Source organism: Asterias amurensis, chromosome 4, assembly GCF_032118995.1.
Source record: "Asterias amurensis chromosome 4, ASM3211899v1".
Lineage (NCBI taxonomy): Eukaryota > Metazoa > Echinodermata > Asteroidea > Forcipulatida > Asteriidae > Asterias > Asterias amurensis.
Window position 1 is genome coordinate 9,145,641 of NC_092651.1, and position 20,945 is coordinate 9,166,585.

The 20,945-nt window shown below is 39.4% G+C and overlaps 1 protein-coding gene across 13 annotated transcripts in view; it reads left to right on the forward strand.

The window, feature by feature from the left end:
• Nucleotides 1-20,945, forward strand: part of LOC139935655 (cGMP-dependent 3',5'-cyclic phosphodiesterase-like) — a 247,108-nt gene that overhangs the window by 81,862 nt on the left and 144,301 nt on the right. For all 13 annotated transcript variants that reach the window (XM_071930150.1, XM_071930148.1, XM_071930149.1 and 10 more), the window contains 2 exons: nucleotides 7,357-7,446; nucleotides 13,763-13,866. In XM_071930150.1, coding sequence (XP_071786251.1) covers nucleotides 7,357-7,446; nucleotides 13,763-13,866 — 194 coding nt within the window. The remainder of the gene's footprint in view (nucleotides 1-7,356; nucleotides 7,447-13,762; nucleotides 13,867-20,945) is intronic.

Here is a 20,945-nt window from a genome sequence, read left to right on the forward strand (position 1 = left end):
CATTTATGTGACTCCCATAAATGGCCGACCGTGTTCATTTGCACAGTAAAAGGAAAACCATGCAATTGCGAGGCAAACTTGTGTGGATCATTGTATTCTACTTTTAAATTATCTTTCCAACCATATGCATTTTATTACAAACGGTTACAAACGCTTTTTTATAGACCAACTCGTCCGATCCAAGGCAACGTGTTCCTTTAACTTCATATTTATTTGAAGTTAAGTTATTATAATAATACCTGGTTCTTGTCTGACACATTATCACTACCCGTAGGTTGTATCAAAGCACTCAATATTTTTTTACTGCAAAGTATGTGGAGCTTTACTTTGAGGTCAATAAAACCCATTACTTTATAGCACCATGTAATGGTTTACAAGGTGCCGTGGCGGAATATGCTGCCAATCAAACCAGGAACAATGGCAACCTCTTCTCTTTATGATAGATGTACTGAGTTCTTTTGCGTGCATTACACAACACACACGGGACCTACGGCTTTACGTCTCATCCAGAGATCAAGGCAATAATGGTCAAGTGTGTAAGGACACATGTGTGACGACCAGGACTCGACCCCCCACACTCTGCCAATCAGTAACACCAGAGCTTGAGTCCGATATTCTGATCGGCTCGGCTACGAAATGCCACAAATGAAGTAGGCAGGACCAATTTTGTTCCTGTTAATTTTTTTTGCCCTGTTAAGTTGTCAGAAATTTTTGAGGAGAAATTTACCGTATATTTTATCATCCAGGTCAGCATTAAAGGGAAGGTACACTATTGGTAATTGACCAGTGTCCTCACTTGGTGTATCTCAACATATACATACATAAAATAACAAACCTGTGAAAATTTGAGCTCAATTGGTCATCGGAGTTGGGAGAAAATGATGAAAGTAAAAAGACCCTTGTTGGGACGAATTTGTGTGCTTTCAGATAGGAATAAAAGACTTCTAGGTAGAAGTTTTTTATTATTTTAGTGAGAAATCACCTCTATTTCAAAATCTATGCTACTTTAGAGTAAGCCGTTTCTCACAATGTTTTATACTATCAACAGCTCTCCAATGTTAGTCACCAAGTCAGTTTTTAAGGTAATATTTGTTTTGAGCAAATACCAAACGTGTACCTTCCCTTTAAATGGTTATAAAAAGTACATTCATCTCTGTGAAATGGTTGGTCTTTTTCTCAAGTTTCCTAATTCTGGGTTTGCTCTTGGATTCCTAAATGGGAATGTTAGAAAGATGTTATCATTGCTTTTTGAGAGTTTTTTCCCTTCTCAAAGAAATGAAATAATGTTTTCATCCGGGCTGTGTGCAACTTGATCTTAGGCACTTGCCGTAAACCATCCTCTATTTTATGTAGTTCCCCCTCGGTTGTCAAATATTTTGAAACGGGGGGGGGGGGGGGGGGGGGGGGGGGGCCTAAGCATTAGTAAGTGACAGCTGTAAAAGCAGGTGATGGGAAAGTCTCCATTATAGGAATGTCATCTAGGGTATAGGGTGTATATAACCATGGAGGTAGAAACGCTGCAATTTTTACTAAGGGGTTGTTGACCGAGCTGCCTTTGGATTATATTTTTTAAAGCATGAAGGAGACTAAAGATCTTGCTGCGCCATTTTCCCTTTTCGTTCCCAGAATGCATTGCTCAATCCCCTGGAACTCTGACTTGAAAATATCCAAATATATGAGATATTTAAATAAATCATGTGGCTGCTTGCCTCCCTTGTGTGATACGGCGAGCTGCCCACGGTAGCTAGCCTGAAAACAGGGATACTGCAATTATGTGGCTATTCATCTCATTTGATAAAGCAAGGGCGCATTAATGTGAAGGTCGCAGGTTCAAATCTCAATCCTGTGGTCAAGTTTTTGCCGTTCATTCCAAATTGATATTTTAAAAAGAAGAAGAAGAAGAAAACAAATTATTGGTTTAAATTTGAAAACTGCATGATTCTAAAATTCTTGACAAAATTAAATTGATATTCCAGTCTGACCAGATGATTTTATTTACCTTAGGGTTTTCTCATAACTTTTTTGGCTGTACATGTACATCAGGAGTTCTCCATTTAAGCTACTAATGTCATCAGTCTCCTATCGTCCATCCATCCTCCCTCGACCTTCTTCCTTCTCTTATTCCCCTTGGTTAGTCCGTGGATAGCCACGAAAGGAGGAAGAAGAAAAAAAAAAAGGAGAAGAAGCTCATTTTGGGCCCAGGATATTGGCACCCTGCTGCTGTTGTGTAAGGAAGAATAGCATCGCAACTCTCCCTAAGGGGGAAATATGCTCTTCATTCAAGTCGCTTCTTACTTTTCCCCCCATCCAGCCCTGTCATCTATCACGTTCTAATTATCTTGTCACCATTTTCCCCCCTTCTATTTCTTCTTCTTCTTCTTCCTCCCTGCGCCCCATTCTGCCAATGTCAGTCTACTCTCTACAATTTATTTTCACAGCTCACTGTTCCTATCTTCCTTTTTCTCCTCCTTAATTTATTTTGTTGATTCAAGTAATTGAAATGGTCGAAGTCAGGAAGTTGAGATCGGAGGTGATTTGAAGAAGTCACACATGAATTAGAGTGCTGTTTGGTTTGGGAGTCATTGCAAGCCCAATGGAACAGAAACTCAAAAAGATGGTCTTACTGTCACCTGGAGACATTTTGACTCGTTGGAGGACATCTGCTCGTCATCTGCTTGATGACATCTGTGAATAAACATAAAAAAACTTATTGTGAAATTGAGATATTTTCTTTGAACAATTAAATACGAAATTAATCGTCTCATGCATTGGCACAAAAATATGAACATTTGTGCATGTGCTTGCTGAATCCACACGCAGACATATATCTCTAGGCCGGCATTGTTGATTTAGTCAGTCAATTTGAGAAATGGTCTCTCAAGCGAAGCCACTCTGACCTTATCGTTCGGCAAATGAGCATTAAACATTCATTAAGGTATCTCTCAAAGATGACTGCCGACTGTTAACGCCACAAGTTTCTATCTCAAGTTGCCGTGGCGCTGTATACGTACATCATTATCCTCATGGTCATGTTCGGTCAAGCGTGACTTCGGTGATGATTACATATTTGGCTGGAACTGAGGAGAGCGTCCGGATAAGGGGGCTCTTAGCAGCAAGCAAACCCTGAAATTGTTCTGTTAGTCGATTATTAATAGCAGAAGGGGATACTTCATCGTGGAGAGCCTTGACAGAAGCAAGCTGATTTTAAATTGAGTAAGTTTTACCGAAGTGCTTGCCATCTTATGAGATATTGTACTCAATCAATTAATTGTTCACTACGCTACTGGTAGTCAATAGGTGCCTACTTGGACTTCAATTGGTTTAGTTACCACATTTTCGGCACGTCTTATTTTTTGCTGATAGCTACATGTATGTGTGATGATTCAGCTTGATAGCTACTATTCTGATTGTTTAAAGGCAGTGAACAATATTGGTAATTACTCAAAACAATTATTAGCATAAAACCTTAATTGGTTACAAGTAATAATGGGGAGAGGAGGTTGATAGAATAAAACATTGTGAAAAACGGCTCCCTCTGAAGTGAGATAAAAGAATTTGAGATTTAGAATTTGAGGTCTTGGAATCAAGCATCTGAAAGCACGCGACTTTGTGTGACATGGGTGTTTTTTCTTTCATTATTATCTTGCAACTTCGATGACCAATTGAGCTCAAATTTTCACAGGTTTGTTTCCTTATGCATAAGTTGAGATACACCAAGTGAGAAGACTGGTCTTTGATAATTACCAATAGTATCAGTGTCTTTAAGAAAAGGCACCTTTGCATACCGTGCTCAGTGACCACATCACCTTTGGTAACTTATAGAGCTAAGTAAGTCGTTTTTGATAACTTAATTTCCAGGCGGGAATTGACAGGACTTTTGGTAAGTTTGAATTGATTGGTTTACTTTACCTGCTGAATGGAGTTGTGGCCACGATGAGAACACTTTGAGGGGTTTATGTAGAAATGGAATGTTATGAAGTAGACTGGTCCTTATGTTTCACTGGTGACTTTTGTTGCATCTTTCTTGATGTTTTGGCTTTACATACAAATCAGCATTAGTTAAAAAACAACAAAAAAACAACAACATTCTCCTTTAAAAAGCCACAAATGCAACTTAACCGTACAGCAAGGTTTAATGCCTCCACTTCATGTACGATTGTCCGGAATTTAATCAAATTTCAGGGTTTCTGTTTCAAGCCGCGTTGATTTTCAACCTCTCGATAGATCTCGCATGGCTTCAATTGGAAGCAATCGTCTTCTTTTTTCATGCTGTTTTCTTGAAAATGCCCGGGAGGATCTTTGATTTTGCAGTCTCCTCGAAACTCGCCCAAAGGCAACTCCCTTTTATCTCACACTCACCAGTTCCTGCAATAAGCCACCACTTTGCCGACCACTGAAATAGGCACAGGTCTTTTGAGAGGTATTGTGGACTGCCTTGCCCACTAAGGTAATATTAATAAATAGCCGACTTTCCACAGAAGCGTCGAGGAGGGTGTTTGTTTAAGATGAATGAACTAGATCCTACAGGGGGATAGATGAATTAAGAAGGGAAACCAAGAACCCTCACAGGAATTTAATTTTAATATAAACAATGCTATTGTTTTTATTGGTTTAAAGATATTCCAAGAATGCCTATGGCAATTATGGTTGTTTATGGGTTGATTGGCTGCTTTTATCAGATAGCTTGGGGTGTTGTACAATGTGCGTAAGGATATTTAATAAAAACCGCTTAATTAGTATGGGTCTCATAGTAGCATAAAGGTACCGCATACCTTACTGACGTGCGCAATTGCCATTGAGACTCCAGGAAAAACATATCTTTCTCCCACGAGTTATCTATTGACAGGGCGGTATGAAAAACTTAATGACAACTGTGCCAAATTTGAAGTAGAAATATGAGGGGGTAAAAAACACCCCCAAGGGTTGAACTACATCCTGCCTGGAGGATTCATCATCAACATTAAATCAATACTACACAAAGACAAACTGTGAGCCTATTGTGGCAATCACTGGGACTAGAAACCCATACTGGATCTCAGGCCAGACAGAGGTCAGTGATTTAAGCATCAGGCCAGTAAACTTGCAACCATATAAATCCATATAAATTGATTGTCTTGTGTTTTTGAAGTTCAACACATCACTGCATTTCTAATTGAAACGGATAAATACAAATATCTTTCAACTTTGTTGAGTATTGAAGAACAAAACAGCCCATATACTGTGCATATAGACCGTATTGAATATGACGATACCATTTAAATACCTGCCCTTCAACATGACGTCTGTAAAGGCCGGTTTATGGTCGGTGGTGCGATGGTTGCGTGATGGAAATCTTGATGCGCAATCATAAAAAGACACAGTTTTTAGGCCACAGTCTTAGGATAAACCGGCCTTAAGCGTGTGGGTGTGGGTGCGCGTGCGTGTGCCGTAGAAATCAAAACAGGAGCGCTGGGTGCTGCAGTGCTTCATTGATGTTAGTGTTTGATGTGCAAACAGCCTGCCATACAAGATGGCCACATTCATAGCAACAACGGGATTAATTCAATACGGTCTTGTAGCGTTCTGATTTTGATGCTCGTCTTGTAACACATTATCTGGCCCAGTAAAAGTTTTAGAGCTACAGGCCCGGCAGTCTTGTGGATTTTGTCGCAAAATTACCAATCATTCAAAATGCTGAAGTTAGGTTATGATAGGGATTGAAGGATGTGTATTAGACAGTGAGGGGAACCTTTGTAGCAGTCATGCCCTATATGTCACTGCCATGTTAACCAAACTCGAGGGCAGATCATTCTCTGCCCAGACGCCAACTCTCCAAGAACAAACACTAGAAATCAAGATGGTATATCTGGCACGTATTAACGTAGGTGGATCTGACAGATGCCTTTGCCTGTTGCTAGAAGGGTCACGTTCCTCAGGATGTACTTTTTGACGTGTTTGCTGTTTTTTCGGTGTGTACTGATTGACTGGCTCATTAAACAGTGTCTGTTTGTTTGCCTGAATATTAATCTGGGAGTGGGATGGGAGTGAAGATGTCTGGATTATTCTTTGGGTTTGTGTGGTTATGGAGTAGATGATTTGCTTTGTATACAATCCACGATGTGTCTGATATAACCAGCCGCCGATTTCACTAAATTCTTCCTAACTTAGGATTAATCTTAGGACTTAGGACGAATTAAGTTCCGTATTCAAAGATGTTAGGACACGTTGAACCCATCCTAAGTTAGGACGAGTTACTCGTCCAACTCGAGATAGCATTTTGTGAAATCGGCTGCTGGCAGTGACAGCAAAGCGAGTGCTTTTGGGATTTGGTAGCATTTGTTTATCCTGCTCATTAACCCTAACCCACACTCTGCTGATCGAACTAGAACACCAGAGCTTGAATCCGGTGCTCTTAGCCGCTAGGTGGGAGAAGTTGCATCACTTTATAATCATTATAATCCCTAATGTGAAGTCTTATCCAAGGTAACGGCTACAGCTTTGGCTACCACTGTTGCCAAGGGTGTTGCACAGTATGTCCTACATGTGTACTAAGTGCTATGCGCAATATTTCATGGGAAGGGTCTATTGCCCCGTGTTCTCTGGGTTAATAGATGGACCTTGCACAAAGTGTCATCGATCGCCATATTTGATGATAAATGGCGAAGTGCATGAGTGACGCGCTGTGCACAACTCTCAGCCAATGATAGCTTTTCACGCTTCGTCAACGATGGTGGTCAGCAACGTCATGTGCAATCCATCTACATGTATTGTGGGTTTGATGTTGAGTAATTTATGAGATGAAATCATAGAGCGATCATTCTTGTGCTTGTATTAGAGCAGCGACCATGGTAGATGACATCTAGTCTACTCACCAATGGACGACATCCGATGACTGCATGGTTTCAGAAAATGTATATTTGTCATTTGTAACTCAATTACGGACAACTGAGAAGACATGGATATAGCAGGGTGCATGTAAATCAATCTGGCGCCAGTTTGCAGTTCAGAACTGCTGCGTTGACTTTTTTCCCCTCCTTAATCAAGTTGATTTGTGGCAGTTCTTGGTTCAATTTACCATGTGTGGTTATAGTAGCATGATATACCTTTAGCGAGTTTAATGATCGACTGTGCATGCAGTGTGCCATATTAATCTAAATTAATCTAATTTAATAATCTAGGTCATTGTGTTTCAGATAGACCTAGCAAATAAATACACTTCTTCGCAAAAAAAGTTCTACACAGTAATTTAAAAAAGAAAAGAAAAACTTTTACACATGTGCGATTGTGGCCCAGTTTCAAATAAAGAAATAAATATATTTCTTTGGTTGAACAAGTACTTAAATGTGACTGTTTCTTTCCTCTTTATCGTTTATGCAGGATATTGTACTGAAACTGGGAGGTGTAGCAAGCTGGGACCAGCTACGTGAAGCCATAAGAGATGCTGTTGGTATCACGCTAGATAACACAGTAAGTTCTACTTTTATGTCTTTACCTTCCACATTAAGGAAATATCTTCTAGGGGCCCAATTTCAATGCTCTACTTACCATTAAGTTACCATTCTCCTCATTAATTACCATTCTCCACTTACATGACAAGCAAAATTTTGTTTTCGTTAGCTGGGTAAGCACATAATACCTAGTAATGTGGAGTATGCAGGCACCCCCAAGGAAAAATTCCCTGCTGTCTTGTGAAATATGCTTAGAGTAAGCGAAGAATGCCCTGCTTCCATGAGTGCTGATTATTTGGTAAGCAGAGCCATGAAATTGGGCCCCGAGTAATGTGTAATGCACAAAAACGAACCAAGTATACCTTTTCTTAAAGACACTGATACTATTGGTACTTGTGAAAGACCAGTCTTCTCACTCAACATATAATGCATAAAATAACAAACCTGTGAAAATTTGAGCTAAATTGGTCGTTGCAATTGCGAGATAATAATGAAAAGAAAAAAAACCCTTGTCACGCAAAGTTGTGTGCTTTTAGATGCTTGATTTCGAGACCTCAAATTCTAAATCTGAGGTCTCAAAATAAACATCGTGGAAAATTACTTCTTTCTCGAAAACTATGACACTTCAGAGATACCCAATTCTTAAAATGTTTTATGTTATCAACCTTGGCCTACTCGTTACCAAGTAAGGTTTTGTTCTAATAATTATTTTGAGTAATTACCAATAGTGTCCACTACCTTTAAAAGAAGGGCTTTCTTACAGTAAGCAGACCCATGAAATTGGGCCCTTGCATAATTGTGTAGAACTTGCCAAAGTTCAAATCCAGAGAAACTCTACAATCTTTACAAGTCACTTTTATTTACTCAGTTCACAAGATGTCTTTATCATAATAATCTTTTGGCGGCCATTTTGGGAGTCAGTTCTCAAAGTTCATGCTGGACCAAAGAGGGCCAAAGACCTGTAGTTTCAGTGTTGGGCAAGTAAACCCATGACTTGACAAGTCCCAGCGGCCTTGTGTTTGTCAAGTGATTAATCGAAACCCCACTGAATAATATCTTAAACAAATATTTTAGAAAAACAGTAATTATTTTGAGCAACAAGTCTTTTCAGGTATTTGAGCCCTGATATGTGTGGCGACAGTGTGGTGCTCATTTTAGGCAATACGCACAGTTGACTCCCAAAATGGTGAGGGTGACTGACTGTAGCCATTTGTGTGCACTGGTAAAAAGGGGTTCATCAATCGGAAAAAGGTCCGATAGAGCTACTTGAGCTGATTTTTATTTTATTTATATGCAAGTCGCTTGAAGGCCACTCAAGGTGTGGGCTACAATTATTTTTTTTCCAGAGGCCGTTGCCATCTACTCCTAGGTCTGAAACAGAGTTACCCCTTTCACAGTCCATACGGATGTAGGTTTGGGTATCATCAGTTCGATGCCAGGCCGGTAGATAAGAAAGCACTACCTCTCCAACATTGCTTGAAGAAATTTTCCCTGTAGTACACATGACATGGTGTATTGGCCTGTAACCCCTTTTCCAGCAAAAACAATTAATGTGCTCTTATAAGGAGGCTTACCATAATAGCCTTATCCATATGCCAGATTGTATAAATAAACAATAAAACAGCTGAAAATATGCTAGTTGCGACTTTTATATCAGTTTGTCATTTCAAATAATTTCTCCAAGAACGGCCACAAAAAACAAGCCTAGATCCTGACGTATTTTATGTGACGTGTGTTGTGTAAAGAGATGCTTCTGCACTGCCACAACAGTACGTGGATGCAATGAAATGCAGACATTTTGGTGACGTTTGCTTCCATTCCACCAGTGCTATCACATCATGAGCAAGGTCTGTTTTGTGGAGATTCCCAGAGTGCGTTGTTTTTCAACAGAAATTTAGGGGGGGGGGTATTTTTTTTAGCTGAATATATTTTTTTTTAATCAGTTGTAGAGGAACCGTTATTTAATCATCATAATGTTCAAAAAAATAATTTAATGAAAAATGTTAATAGATTTGAAAATAAAAGAAGTAAAAATTAACATACTTAAAATGTTTTTACTTCGACAAATACTTTGTAGCCCACTCTCGATCAATAAACCCCGTTCACCAGGAGCTCCAAAATATATGCAAAAGCAATTTTATGCAAATTGCACTCATGGCCTTTTATATACTCCTGAGCAGACAATATTTAACATGGCATAAATAGACGAGGGAATGTTCATGTACAGAAGTATGTATAATATGGTGTACATCCTTAAAATTGGACCTATGAATATTGAGTATCTATGATTGAATTACGAGACCTGTTTTTAAAAAGGGCCTAAATGTAGTAAGTGTTTAGAAGGTGCTGTGGCACAATCCGCAGTTAACTAACTTAAAATTGGACCGTGGTGCACATTTCACACCACAGGGAAGGCATGCAACTGGCCTAAAGACAAGGAAGTTCCAATATCGAGATTAAAAATGTAGCGCTTTATGAAGGTTTGTCAAATATTGCTGTTGGCTCGGTAATCAAATGCGCTAAAAATAGTTCAGAATTTAGCTTAATGGCAGTCAGGTGCATGTTGCTTGCTTCGGAGGGTGGGAAAATTATTCTAGTGATGCGGAAAGTAATTTGGTGTGTCAAGGCCTTGCTGTCTTGTACACTGGACTCCAGTTCTAATAATACTACTAATTAGTAATAATGAGAAAATAGAATTAGCTTTTGCCAATTGCTCACCAATTAAAAGGAGATGGTGTCAATGCAAAAAATAGTTAATGGCCTGAAGTTTTAACCCCCTAAAAGATGTCTTTCTCGATAGCCTTTGAGAAAGATTCTGCTCCTTTATTACAGTTCTGCGCATGTCAGACCTACGTGCGCAATACTAAGCATGTGCACGCATGCTCTCAGAGATGCAAAGAAGGAATGTTATGTCTGCTGCCACCAGCGTCTTAAATGTCTCCCATTTGGATTGGTGGAACTTACATCAGTGTCAGCCTTTATTTTACCATTTATACTGCTGTGACACTCCAGAATATATATTGGAGTCCAATATGGATACATTATTGGATGCTTCACTGCGTCATTTCCAAAATATTATTCCCCACCTGTTTATCCAAACGAGGCAAGGTTCAAAGATGAAAATCCAGGCCTGGGCTGGCTGCCTTTTCCGTGTCTATTTTGTGTTTAATGTAAACGCAAGAAATGACAACAGTTAAGAAATGACAAAAGTCATGATTTGGCAGAGCTTGACAGATCAGTGTAGTATTACGTAGCGCCCAGCAATGCCCTACTTTAATTGCACTATCCCGTTGAAACTTGACATACCCAATCAGGATAGTATTCACAGGCTATCAGATGATCAGACGTCACTCAATATGATTATCTGGAAAACAGCTATGGTAGCACTTGATCATTTGGAGTATTCTCATGCTATTAAATCGTGTACCTGCGCCTAGTGCTCATTACAAAACACTCCAGTTACAAACATCCAGTTCTATACTCTACGCGAGTGGCTCATCAAACATCCACACCATGCTGCGATACTTTACTGCCTTGAATAACGTAACCAGAGTTAACTGCCACACCACACGCAGTTGGACACTATTGGTAAATGTTACTGACCAGTATTCTCACTTGGTGTATCAACATAATGCCCACATAACAAATCTGTGAAAGTTTGGACTCAATTGGTCATCGAAGTTGCAACAGAATAATAAAAGAAAAAACACCCTTGTTGCACAAAGTTGTGTGCGTTGGATGCACAATTAGAAGGATTCAGGCCTGAAGTCTTTAATATTTGAGTGAGAAATTACCTCTTTCTAAAAGGCTACGTTACAATGAAGCCGTTTCTCACAATAATTGATAGCATCAACAGCTCTTCATTACTCGTTACCAAGTAAGTTGTGCTAAGCAACTATTTTGATAAGTTACCAATAGTGTCCAGTGTCTTTAAGCTAACTTTTGAAAGTCATGGCTGGACACAAATGAAATAAAAAGGAAAGGGGCAGATGACAAGCTGCAAATGCTTTTAGAAATCAAAGCTTACTGACATTTCCTGGGGGCATAATTTAACTTTCTTTTACCTTCCCACCGGCATTTATTCAAAAACATACACTGGGGATCTTGGAATGTTTTTGCTTGAGGGTTGTTTGAGTTTGTCTCCCCCCCTCCCTCACTTGATTTTTGGCCGGGTTCAGTTTCATCTTGGCAGTAAGGCTGAGATTATTTCCTGGGTTTATTTTCTGCTCTCGCAGTTTGATATGATAGCGTTGGAATGCAATTAATCTCAGAGGGAGGACGCGGCCATAATGAAGAGATGGATAACAAGCCACGATTTGCCCATTCTATAAATATCGAGTCGAATTTCAAAAGAAATGTCTTCAGATCATCTTCCCAGGGTATCAATTGTGAGATTTCTCTTTCTCAATAGAGATGTTGTGGATACAGCTGGATTATACTCTATGTACAAGGAAGTTTAGGGGCCATGTTATACCGTCCTAGCTCTATGGTTATATAAATATCGGATACATAATATACGTGCATTGTTGCAGAATATAACATGCCTGGAAATTCATCTTGGAGAGGGCATGAGAGGACAAGGCCGTTTTCTTTTTGAAAAGGGCACTTCTATTTGAAAATCTATAAGTCTATGGTCAACGTTTAAAGGGGCATCAAAAGGTCGAGATCAGGGTTAACCCAACCTCGCTACCATGGGCAGCATGCTGTATCACCCGCTAGCTCTGCGCAGGTCTCTAACCCCTGGGAGGGAAACTCCGATCCGTGTCTTTGATTGGCTATCATATACGCGCACAATTTGAAACGCTGTGCGTCTCCAAAAAGCTCTATACGCCGAAATGCATGCGCAATAAAGATGTACGTTTTCACATTTTTAGTCACGCAACACTGAATGTCAAGGCAAGTTTATGACTTTTATTCACACAGCGCATCCAGCGTGTGCGCGACTAACGCCCAACACAGAACGGATCAACCACAGGACTAGTTGTAATATCCCTTATATTTGGATATTTTGGAGTTACACTTCCAGGGGTTATGATCGAGCAAGGCATGCTGGGAAAAAAATGGCGCGGCGAGATCGATCACCCCTGGGAACGAGGTTGGGGTTAACCGTCAAAGGCCTCTATGGCCTCCGTGTAATTCCAGGAAGCCTGATAAAATCACGAGGCCTGTTCCATTTTCGCGAGGCTAAAGCAGTGATTCAGTGTTATCTATGGGATTTAAAGGGTCCGAGTCCCACCTGAGTATATGCCTGTGATTTTCTCCTTCACAGGACGCGGGAAAGTACTAAGTATACAATGCTAACACACATCGTCGTATGGGTAAAAATAAAAAATAAAAAATAAAAAAATAATAATATCCTTTATCCCTGATGCAAATTTAACATCTTTATAACAATTTATCTTTAGAATTATCATGAAAATGATGCTACTTCTTCCACCTTGGCGCAATTTCATAGAGCTGCATAAGCACGAAACATTGCTTAACAAATTTCTACTGAGCAAATAAAAGGGCAGGAAACCAATCACAAATTATTCAATGTGACATTGGTAACCTTAATCAGCTAAGCATACTTGTTTTGTGCTTAGCAACTTTTGTGCCTTAGCAGCTCTATGAAATTGGGCCCTTTGTAGTACAAGACAATATGCAAATATGGGATGTCTTTGAGTGGATATATTGGATATAAATATTGGATGCATACAATGCATGAACAAAGTGCCTGTTGGAACTCACACACCGATCCTTATTACTCTTTTATAATCACAGCAAACGTAAAATTTACACAAATTTATCTGCCCCACACTCTGAAAACTCTTTTTAAAATGTCTAAGTGACAGGAACAACTCCGTGTAGATACCAACCTGGTTTGCCATGACACAACCTTAGCCTTGTCTGGCCAAACGAGCGAGACTGATTGTTCTGGGAACGGCGCTGAGGAGTAGGCATCAAAAAGACAATTATACACCGTCCTATATTTCTTTTCCGTACATACAACGTAGTGGCAGTTAATACATGGCAAAATGACGGATGACACTTTTCCGCCAATTAATATGACAAGTTACAGAATTGCATCTACATGTCATCAGAGTTGTTGTGGACTTTTTTGGTAGTTGAGAAGTCTCCTAAATTCTACACCGCGAATATGTAGTAAGACAAGTTCTCGAAAGAACATAATCTTACTTCAATATACACACAGTGCTCCCTCAAGCCAAGAGTACAAAACTGTTTCACCCTCAATAGAAAAATGTAATAATCCTGGACTGAATCAAGAACTTGTTTTTATTGTATTGTCTGTTCTTGGATTGATCATATTTTGGTTGTTCCTTCTCTGTCCACAGGTTGACCTGGTGGTGTATTTGTTAGACAGTACCTCAGGAAAGCTGGTCAGCCATGATGGTCTAGCTGGCGTCGTTCACACTCTGCCCAAAGCAGGATTAGCAGGGTAAGTGGCACATTCTTTCTCCTACATTTTCTTCGCGTGTAAACAGTTTACGTTTCTCTACTTATCAGAGCAACTACATTTGCATATTATTTCCCTAGCTGGCAGGCGCAAGCGCTAAGACTGTTACACACAGTAGCGCCCCCTGTTGACTACCCCGTAAGGCCCCCCCCCCCCCCCCCCCCCCGGCATGGGTGTCACGTGAGCTTCCTCTTTTCTCTTAACGCATACAGTCACCAGGCGTGTTTGTGTGAGCTCCGTCAAAGATGCTTCTTTAGTACTGAGTAAGAGAGTATTTTGAAATAATTGAGGTTCTTGTAGTACCGAATTTTTGAAAGGGATATAAACATCATTTCCTACACTGTGCAATGAACCTGGATCCTCATTACATCAGAGACCAACAAAGTCTGGATCAGCTTTACTACCTTCCAGGGCTTACATTTGGGGAGAAAACCACAAATTTACATTGTAACTTTAAATATTTTCTGGACCACACATTTTTTGACAAGACCAAATTCAAAATACTAGGAAAAAAACCCTGGCAAAGGTCTTTAAAATGGCCGCTCAAAGGGTCGAGGCCATGCTCGGTCCTTTATCACATGGCCACGAATCTGGTGATTTTAGTCAGCCATTTTAAGACCTTGTCGTCATTCTTGTATTCCTTTAGTATTGTATCCTCAGAGAGGCTCATTACCCCCTTCCCTTCAAACCCTCTCCTTTCCAACCCCCTTCCTTTTCCTCCTCATCCCTTCACCCCTCCAATTATCTCCTACAGAGTCCCAGACCTTCTCAGGATGATCACCCATTGTCATTCTTACACTACCTATATGGCATATTCCAAATGTTCATAACATGTGTTCAATGTTTTGGTTGGCACCTTGGGGTGGCATGAGTCGCTGGATGCCATCAGACGGTGAGGGGATTCACATCATGTGTGAAGTCCACTGACCCGGGGTCTTTTAAAGCAGTATACGCACTGGATAAACATTTTGGGTAATTTTACCATGATGCGGGATAACATTCAGATGGGTTAATCTTCCTGTCTGCACTTGGATTTAATTGACGCGGGTTGAATTACAGTAAACCAGGTACATAACATGCCAGTTTTACGCGCGCTTCTGGCTTGGTTAAACTGAATTGGTCAATCTGCCTTGGCACTTTTGGCTCAGTTAAACTACCCACGCGTTGTGGTTAAGTTATCTGTTATCTAGCTGCTTGCATGGGACTTGAAAAGGGTAAGTTACCCATTGGTTTGGTTAGTTTACCCAAATTAAGTCCAGTGCGAACATAGCTTTAGAAGACATCGTAGGAACCCCCCACCCCCCCCCCACACATATTTGCAAAGAAATACCTGAGAGGTTTCAGATGGAGGTATTACTCAGAATCTTTGCAGGTACCGCACAATGCTGTGTGTAAAATTTCTTTTTGTGGAGGAATAATGGCTCTGGAAATAGCCATCCGTATGGTCTTGACATTTCAAACGGCTGAAGGCGAGCTGAGTAAACTGTTCGAACGAGCTATGGGCGAGATAATTGAACAGTGGCCAGCCACCAACCAAGGCTGTTTCTTTTACTGAACGGGTCTTCACACTGTTACTGACATTAATAAATACTGTACCTTTAAAAAAAATATTGTGAAAAGCATCAGCCACAAACCAACGTCATTACCTCAAAGTGAAGACTGGATCCTCAAACTGTTAATTGCATTAATAAATACCTTTAACAATTTAAACAAAATTTGTATTGGCCACTAACCACAGTCATTACCACGCAGTAAGTATTTGGTCCTCACACTGTTATTGCCATTAATAAATACATTAAAAGAAAACATTTGTAAAAATTATCAGCCACTAACTAAGATCATTACTAAGCAGTGAATATTGGTGCCCTCACACTGTTATTGCTATTAATAACTAACTTAAACGGGAAAAGAAAAAAAAAGAAGAAGAAAAATTGTAATTTTTCTTTGTACGATACATTTAAAATTTACTCTTGTCCAAAATAGCAGAAAAATACGCACAAGGAAAGCATTCATTATATCACAAATTCTCAAAATACCAAATGTGCCCTTTCAAAATAAAAACCGAGCACCTTTTTTGGAGTGGTTTGACACAGAATGACCCCAAAACCTTTCTTGGGAACCAGTAATGGGAGAGGTTGGTAGTGAGAAACACCTCCAAATGACCAGTCCTCAACCAATCAGACTGCATGAAACTCTCTAAGGTGTTTATAATACTATTTTTTCAAATGATTTTAATATATCTGTAAAACCCATGCTGCAGGAATTAGTTGTCACCTCAATAATCGTAACGAAGGCTTTGTTGGCATTATAGAAAATAACGTGCCAAGAATTGGTGGTGAAAAGATGACTACAGTATAAGATACACACAATGCATCTTTAAAAACCCGTCAAAAAATATTGATGTAGGGCAAATCTGTTAATTATGTAGCCTTCAGACATAATTAAGCTCCGATTAGGTTTTTTTGAAAGCAAGCGAAGCCATTACTTGATGATGTATTTAAGTTGTTCAGACCGGTTGATTTTTTCCATAATTGGACTCGGACTAATGGGTAAAAAGGACTGTTCGTCATTACAATTTTGTTGTTGAACACATGTAGACTCTGGAAGTAGGTCAGAATGATGCCATGGTGAATGGAATTTAGTCTGGAGGGAAGGATTGGGGTTTGGTGGGGGATGTGAGACCATGCTTAGTTGGGTCTTTTGCTAGACATCTATTGGATAAATTGCTCGGTATCAAATGTTTATGTTTTGATGTGAAGTAATTTTACAGCAACTTTAAAGATAAGATGTATTTTTGTAATTTGTGCATCCTCCATGGGTATTTGGTGGCATGTGCCATAGAATGTATTTTAAGTGGATGTGTACACAATACAATCATCAGGACTTGAAATAACCCACAGCCTTCACAGCTATTGTGCGGCTGTGCTCTTTTTTACCTTTACTGTACCTCTGCAAGGATCCAATACAAGATTACATTTCCCCCTTAAAAGAGAAAGAAGAAAAAAAGAGAGAAAAATCACGGCATGTATTCACTGTCTTTTCCTTCCCCACACATTGCAGACATGGCATTATTTTTTATTTGTCGCAAGTAAAATGTCGCAAGTAAAATGTGGAGCAACCTCGGCCTTGCCCTACTTCAACAATGCAAGTTTGTTAACCGAGAGACTAAAGCGCTTTCATCAGCACTTGCCTCAGTCCGCTAAATGTCTTGCCATTCACATGTTTAATTGGCTACCATAGAAACCACCTGATGATAAACATCTTAATCAACGTATTGGGGGGGGGGTAGGGGGATAAAAAAATTGCAATAACAATATCCGCTTGAGGGCGCCCTTTGTCGGGAAATACTGGAGTGATCAAGATCACTTGAATAGACAATGGATTGCGATCGTGCTTTTGGAGACGTGTTCCACAGACCAAAGCTGATGTATTCTTGAGGCAAGAATTTAGCATTATGCCAAGCACGTTCAGACTACCCGCTCATCACTGTCGATCCATATAAATTTGACATTCGTCTCTGGACAATTTCATTACTGGCGACGGAGGAAGTCACCATCATTGTTATATCACACATCATTCTTTCCTTTTCCGTAGTATTTTTTTTCTTTTCCATCTTTAGTGTTGAAATCAAGTTTTTAGATATAAATTTTATGTTTTTTATTGCACTCTATGGAAAGAGAGGGGTAAAATTACATGAGTGGCTCATAGTGGAAAAAGTGCGATGATCTTTTGGTCTGGCTCACGACCTCTAGGTTGCTCCGTCACCAGGCAATCAATACCTTCGGTTAGTTAGTCCGGTTGGCAAAACCCGGCCACCCTGAACCAATTCCCATCTGGGGCAAATGCTCTAATGAACCATGAATCCTTAATTTTGTCACATAATCCCTATGGATTACTAGACTTGTTTCATGCACCAGTGAGCCACCAAGATTTAATCTCCTATTTACCCGTTTAAAGGAGAGTATGAATGGGAACATCAGGATTTTTTCAGATGCAAGCAGCTTCTGATTCCTGTCCTTTTTATACGAAGAACAGTATACCTTAATGTTTCGTATTGTACGACAACCCTTCTTCATTGTGGGAAGAATCAGAGCCCCATTTGCATGGCTCTGCTAATCGTATAAGCAAAGAATTTGCGCTTACAGAAGCAAGGAATTCCGCCTTGTCTTTAAAGTTACCTGGAAGTGGTATTTTTTCAAAATAAAGCTTTTGTCACTAATATATGTGTTTTGATGAGTGGAATGTGAATAAACAGTTAACTAAGGTTTTAAAAAATCAGTTCTTATGTTATTTACAAATTTAAGAGTAGACCCCGACCCGAGAGGGCGCTGTTCATGACGTCAATCGAGGCAGACTTTGCCTGTATTGCGTAGAGTAAACACAATTGCAAAGTACATGTACGAACCAAGTCGTGAGTTTGTACATTTAACAAAAATAAAAATTGTTTTTCCGGCAATGCCGACCAGGTGTATTGCTGCTGAATGCAGAAAAACACTTTTTGAAATGTACCAACTCACGACTTGGACGTACATGTACTTTGAACGTGTGTTTACTATACGCATTGCAGGCAAAGTCTGCCTCGATTGACATAACAAAAGGGGTAGGCAGAGTCAGCCCCCCAAACAACTTTATATATTTTTTAAACATATAAATCGTGACAAACAATTACTAAAAAAATTGTTTTATTGTTCGTAAGCATATACTCTTATGTTTGAAAGAAAAAAAATTATATTTCCAGGTGACTTTAAGCGTATTTCACAGGTAAGCAGGGAATTTGTGCTTGTTGCATGAGCGTACACCGCATTACTAAGCACTCTTCGCTTTACACGGCTAGCGCAGATATGGGCAGAGAATGGTGATCCTATTTAAAGGCAGTGGACACTTTTGGTAATTACTCAAAATAATTATTAGCATAAAACCTTACTTGGTAACGAGTAATGGGGAGAGGTTGATGGTATAAAACATTGTGAGAAACGGCTCCCTCTGAAGTGGAGTAGTTTTCGAGAAAGAAGTAATTTTCCACAAATTTGATTTTGAGACCTCAAGTTTAGAATTTGAGGTCTTGAAATCAAGCATCTGAAAGCACACAACTTCGTGTGACAAGAGTGTTTTTTCTTTCATAGTTAGTCTCGCAACTCCGACGACCAATCGAGTTCACATTTTCACAGGTTTATTATTTTATGCATATGTTGAGGTACACTAAGTAAGACTAGATTTTGACAATTACCAATAGTGTCCTCTGTCTTTAAGCAGAATTGGGCCCAGATTATTTTAAAAATCAAGTGATGGACCACAAGGGAAAGTGACATTTTTTCCTCAGCTCTATGAAGTAGCTTAAATACGTCAGCTGCAACTATTTTAGTTAAGTGCACTGTCAGGAGGATTTTTCAAAGTATACTTCCCTGGATCAGTGTTTGTGTCAAGATTTTGGTTCAGTCAACTCACATGCATGGATAGGAAAGGCATTGATTCAGGAATTAAGGGCCATATTTATTGACTTGAAAAGACATTGGACACTATTGGTACCCAGTCTTCTCACTTGGTGTATCTCAGTATATGCATAAAATAACAAACTTGTGAAAATTTGAGCTCAATTGGTCGTCAAAGTTGCAAATAATAATTAATGAAAAAACACCCTTGTCACACGAAATTGTGTGCTTTCAGATGCTTGATTTTGAGACCTCAAATTCTAATTCTGAAGTCTCAAAATCAAATTTGTGGAAAAAAACTTCTTTCTCAAAAACTACGTTACTTCAGAGGGAACCGTTTCTCACAATGTTTTATACTATCAGCAGCTCTTCATTACTCGTTACCAAGTAAGGTTTTATGCTGATAACTATTTAGAGTAATTACCAAGTGTCCACTGCCTTTAAGACATATTTTGAAATTTGTTTCTGCCAAACATTTGCCTAGTGTTGCAGACATGCAGGCCACAGAGGCCACGGCCTACGATGCCCCTGGTCTTGGCCTTTGTGCCCTTCAAAAGTCCCATGGACTTTAAGATATTCCCATGGAAGTGCCCTTTGCAAAATGAACATGCCCCTTGCTCTTTCATAATTTTCAAAGATGAAATTCCTGGCCTGGTGGTGTAACAAATTTGTTGAACACCAGCTGTTTTGTTATTCAAGAAATGCGAATAGAATAAGGAAATATAAAATGCATCTTTTTCTCATATTATGCATTAAGGCCGACGGCTGGGTTGCATATATGGGACACAGGCATGTGTGGAATAACTAATTTATTTTTCTGCGAACGTGTCATAAGTATTTAAGCAAAACATAGTTAGTGGCATGAGGTTTCTACTCTAGAAGAGTCTTTCTCAAAGGCTAAAAATGAGTAGCCTCTTTTTGGCCTTCAAAAAAAGACTCTGCCGAGGTCGAAAAATCAGGCCACTAAGTACGTTTTACTAGGTCCTTTTGGTTGGTAAACATTTTGCAATGGCTCATTCTATTTTTTTTAAGTCAAGCATGACGACAATACATTAAGGGCTGTTATATGCCCTCTGCAGCATACATCAGCGAGGCAATTTTCCCTAAGAGCAGTCGACTAAAAATAACCACACACGCAACTCACACTGGCCTTGTCCCTCCAGTGAAGAAGGATCCTAATCGAATTTTTAAAGGCTGACATTTTTTAATTTTCTCTCTTTTGTGTTCTAATTTCAGTAACCATATTTTGTGTCTAGTCTGCTCGTATCCCATACTGTTTTCATAACTGTACAGCACTGAAAAATGTCGACCATTCGAGTTTGATTAACGATCTCAATGTTTATCAATTTATATTCCAACTATCCATCATCGTTTTATACACAACCTCTTCTAAAAGCAAACAGTTCATCTTGTCTCTATAGCAAGTTGATACATCTACTCGTTAATACTAGGACAAAGTCACCGAAGGACATTTCTAAAGAAAGCAGGTTCCGGTTTTGCACCAAACTTTGACTCTTTAATTTATTGCATTGGGAGGAAACAAAATGTAAGGCCTGAGCAGAAAGACTTCCAAAGACTGAATGTGCAAATATTTACTAAGAGTGTTATTTTTTATTTCAATAACATGACATT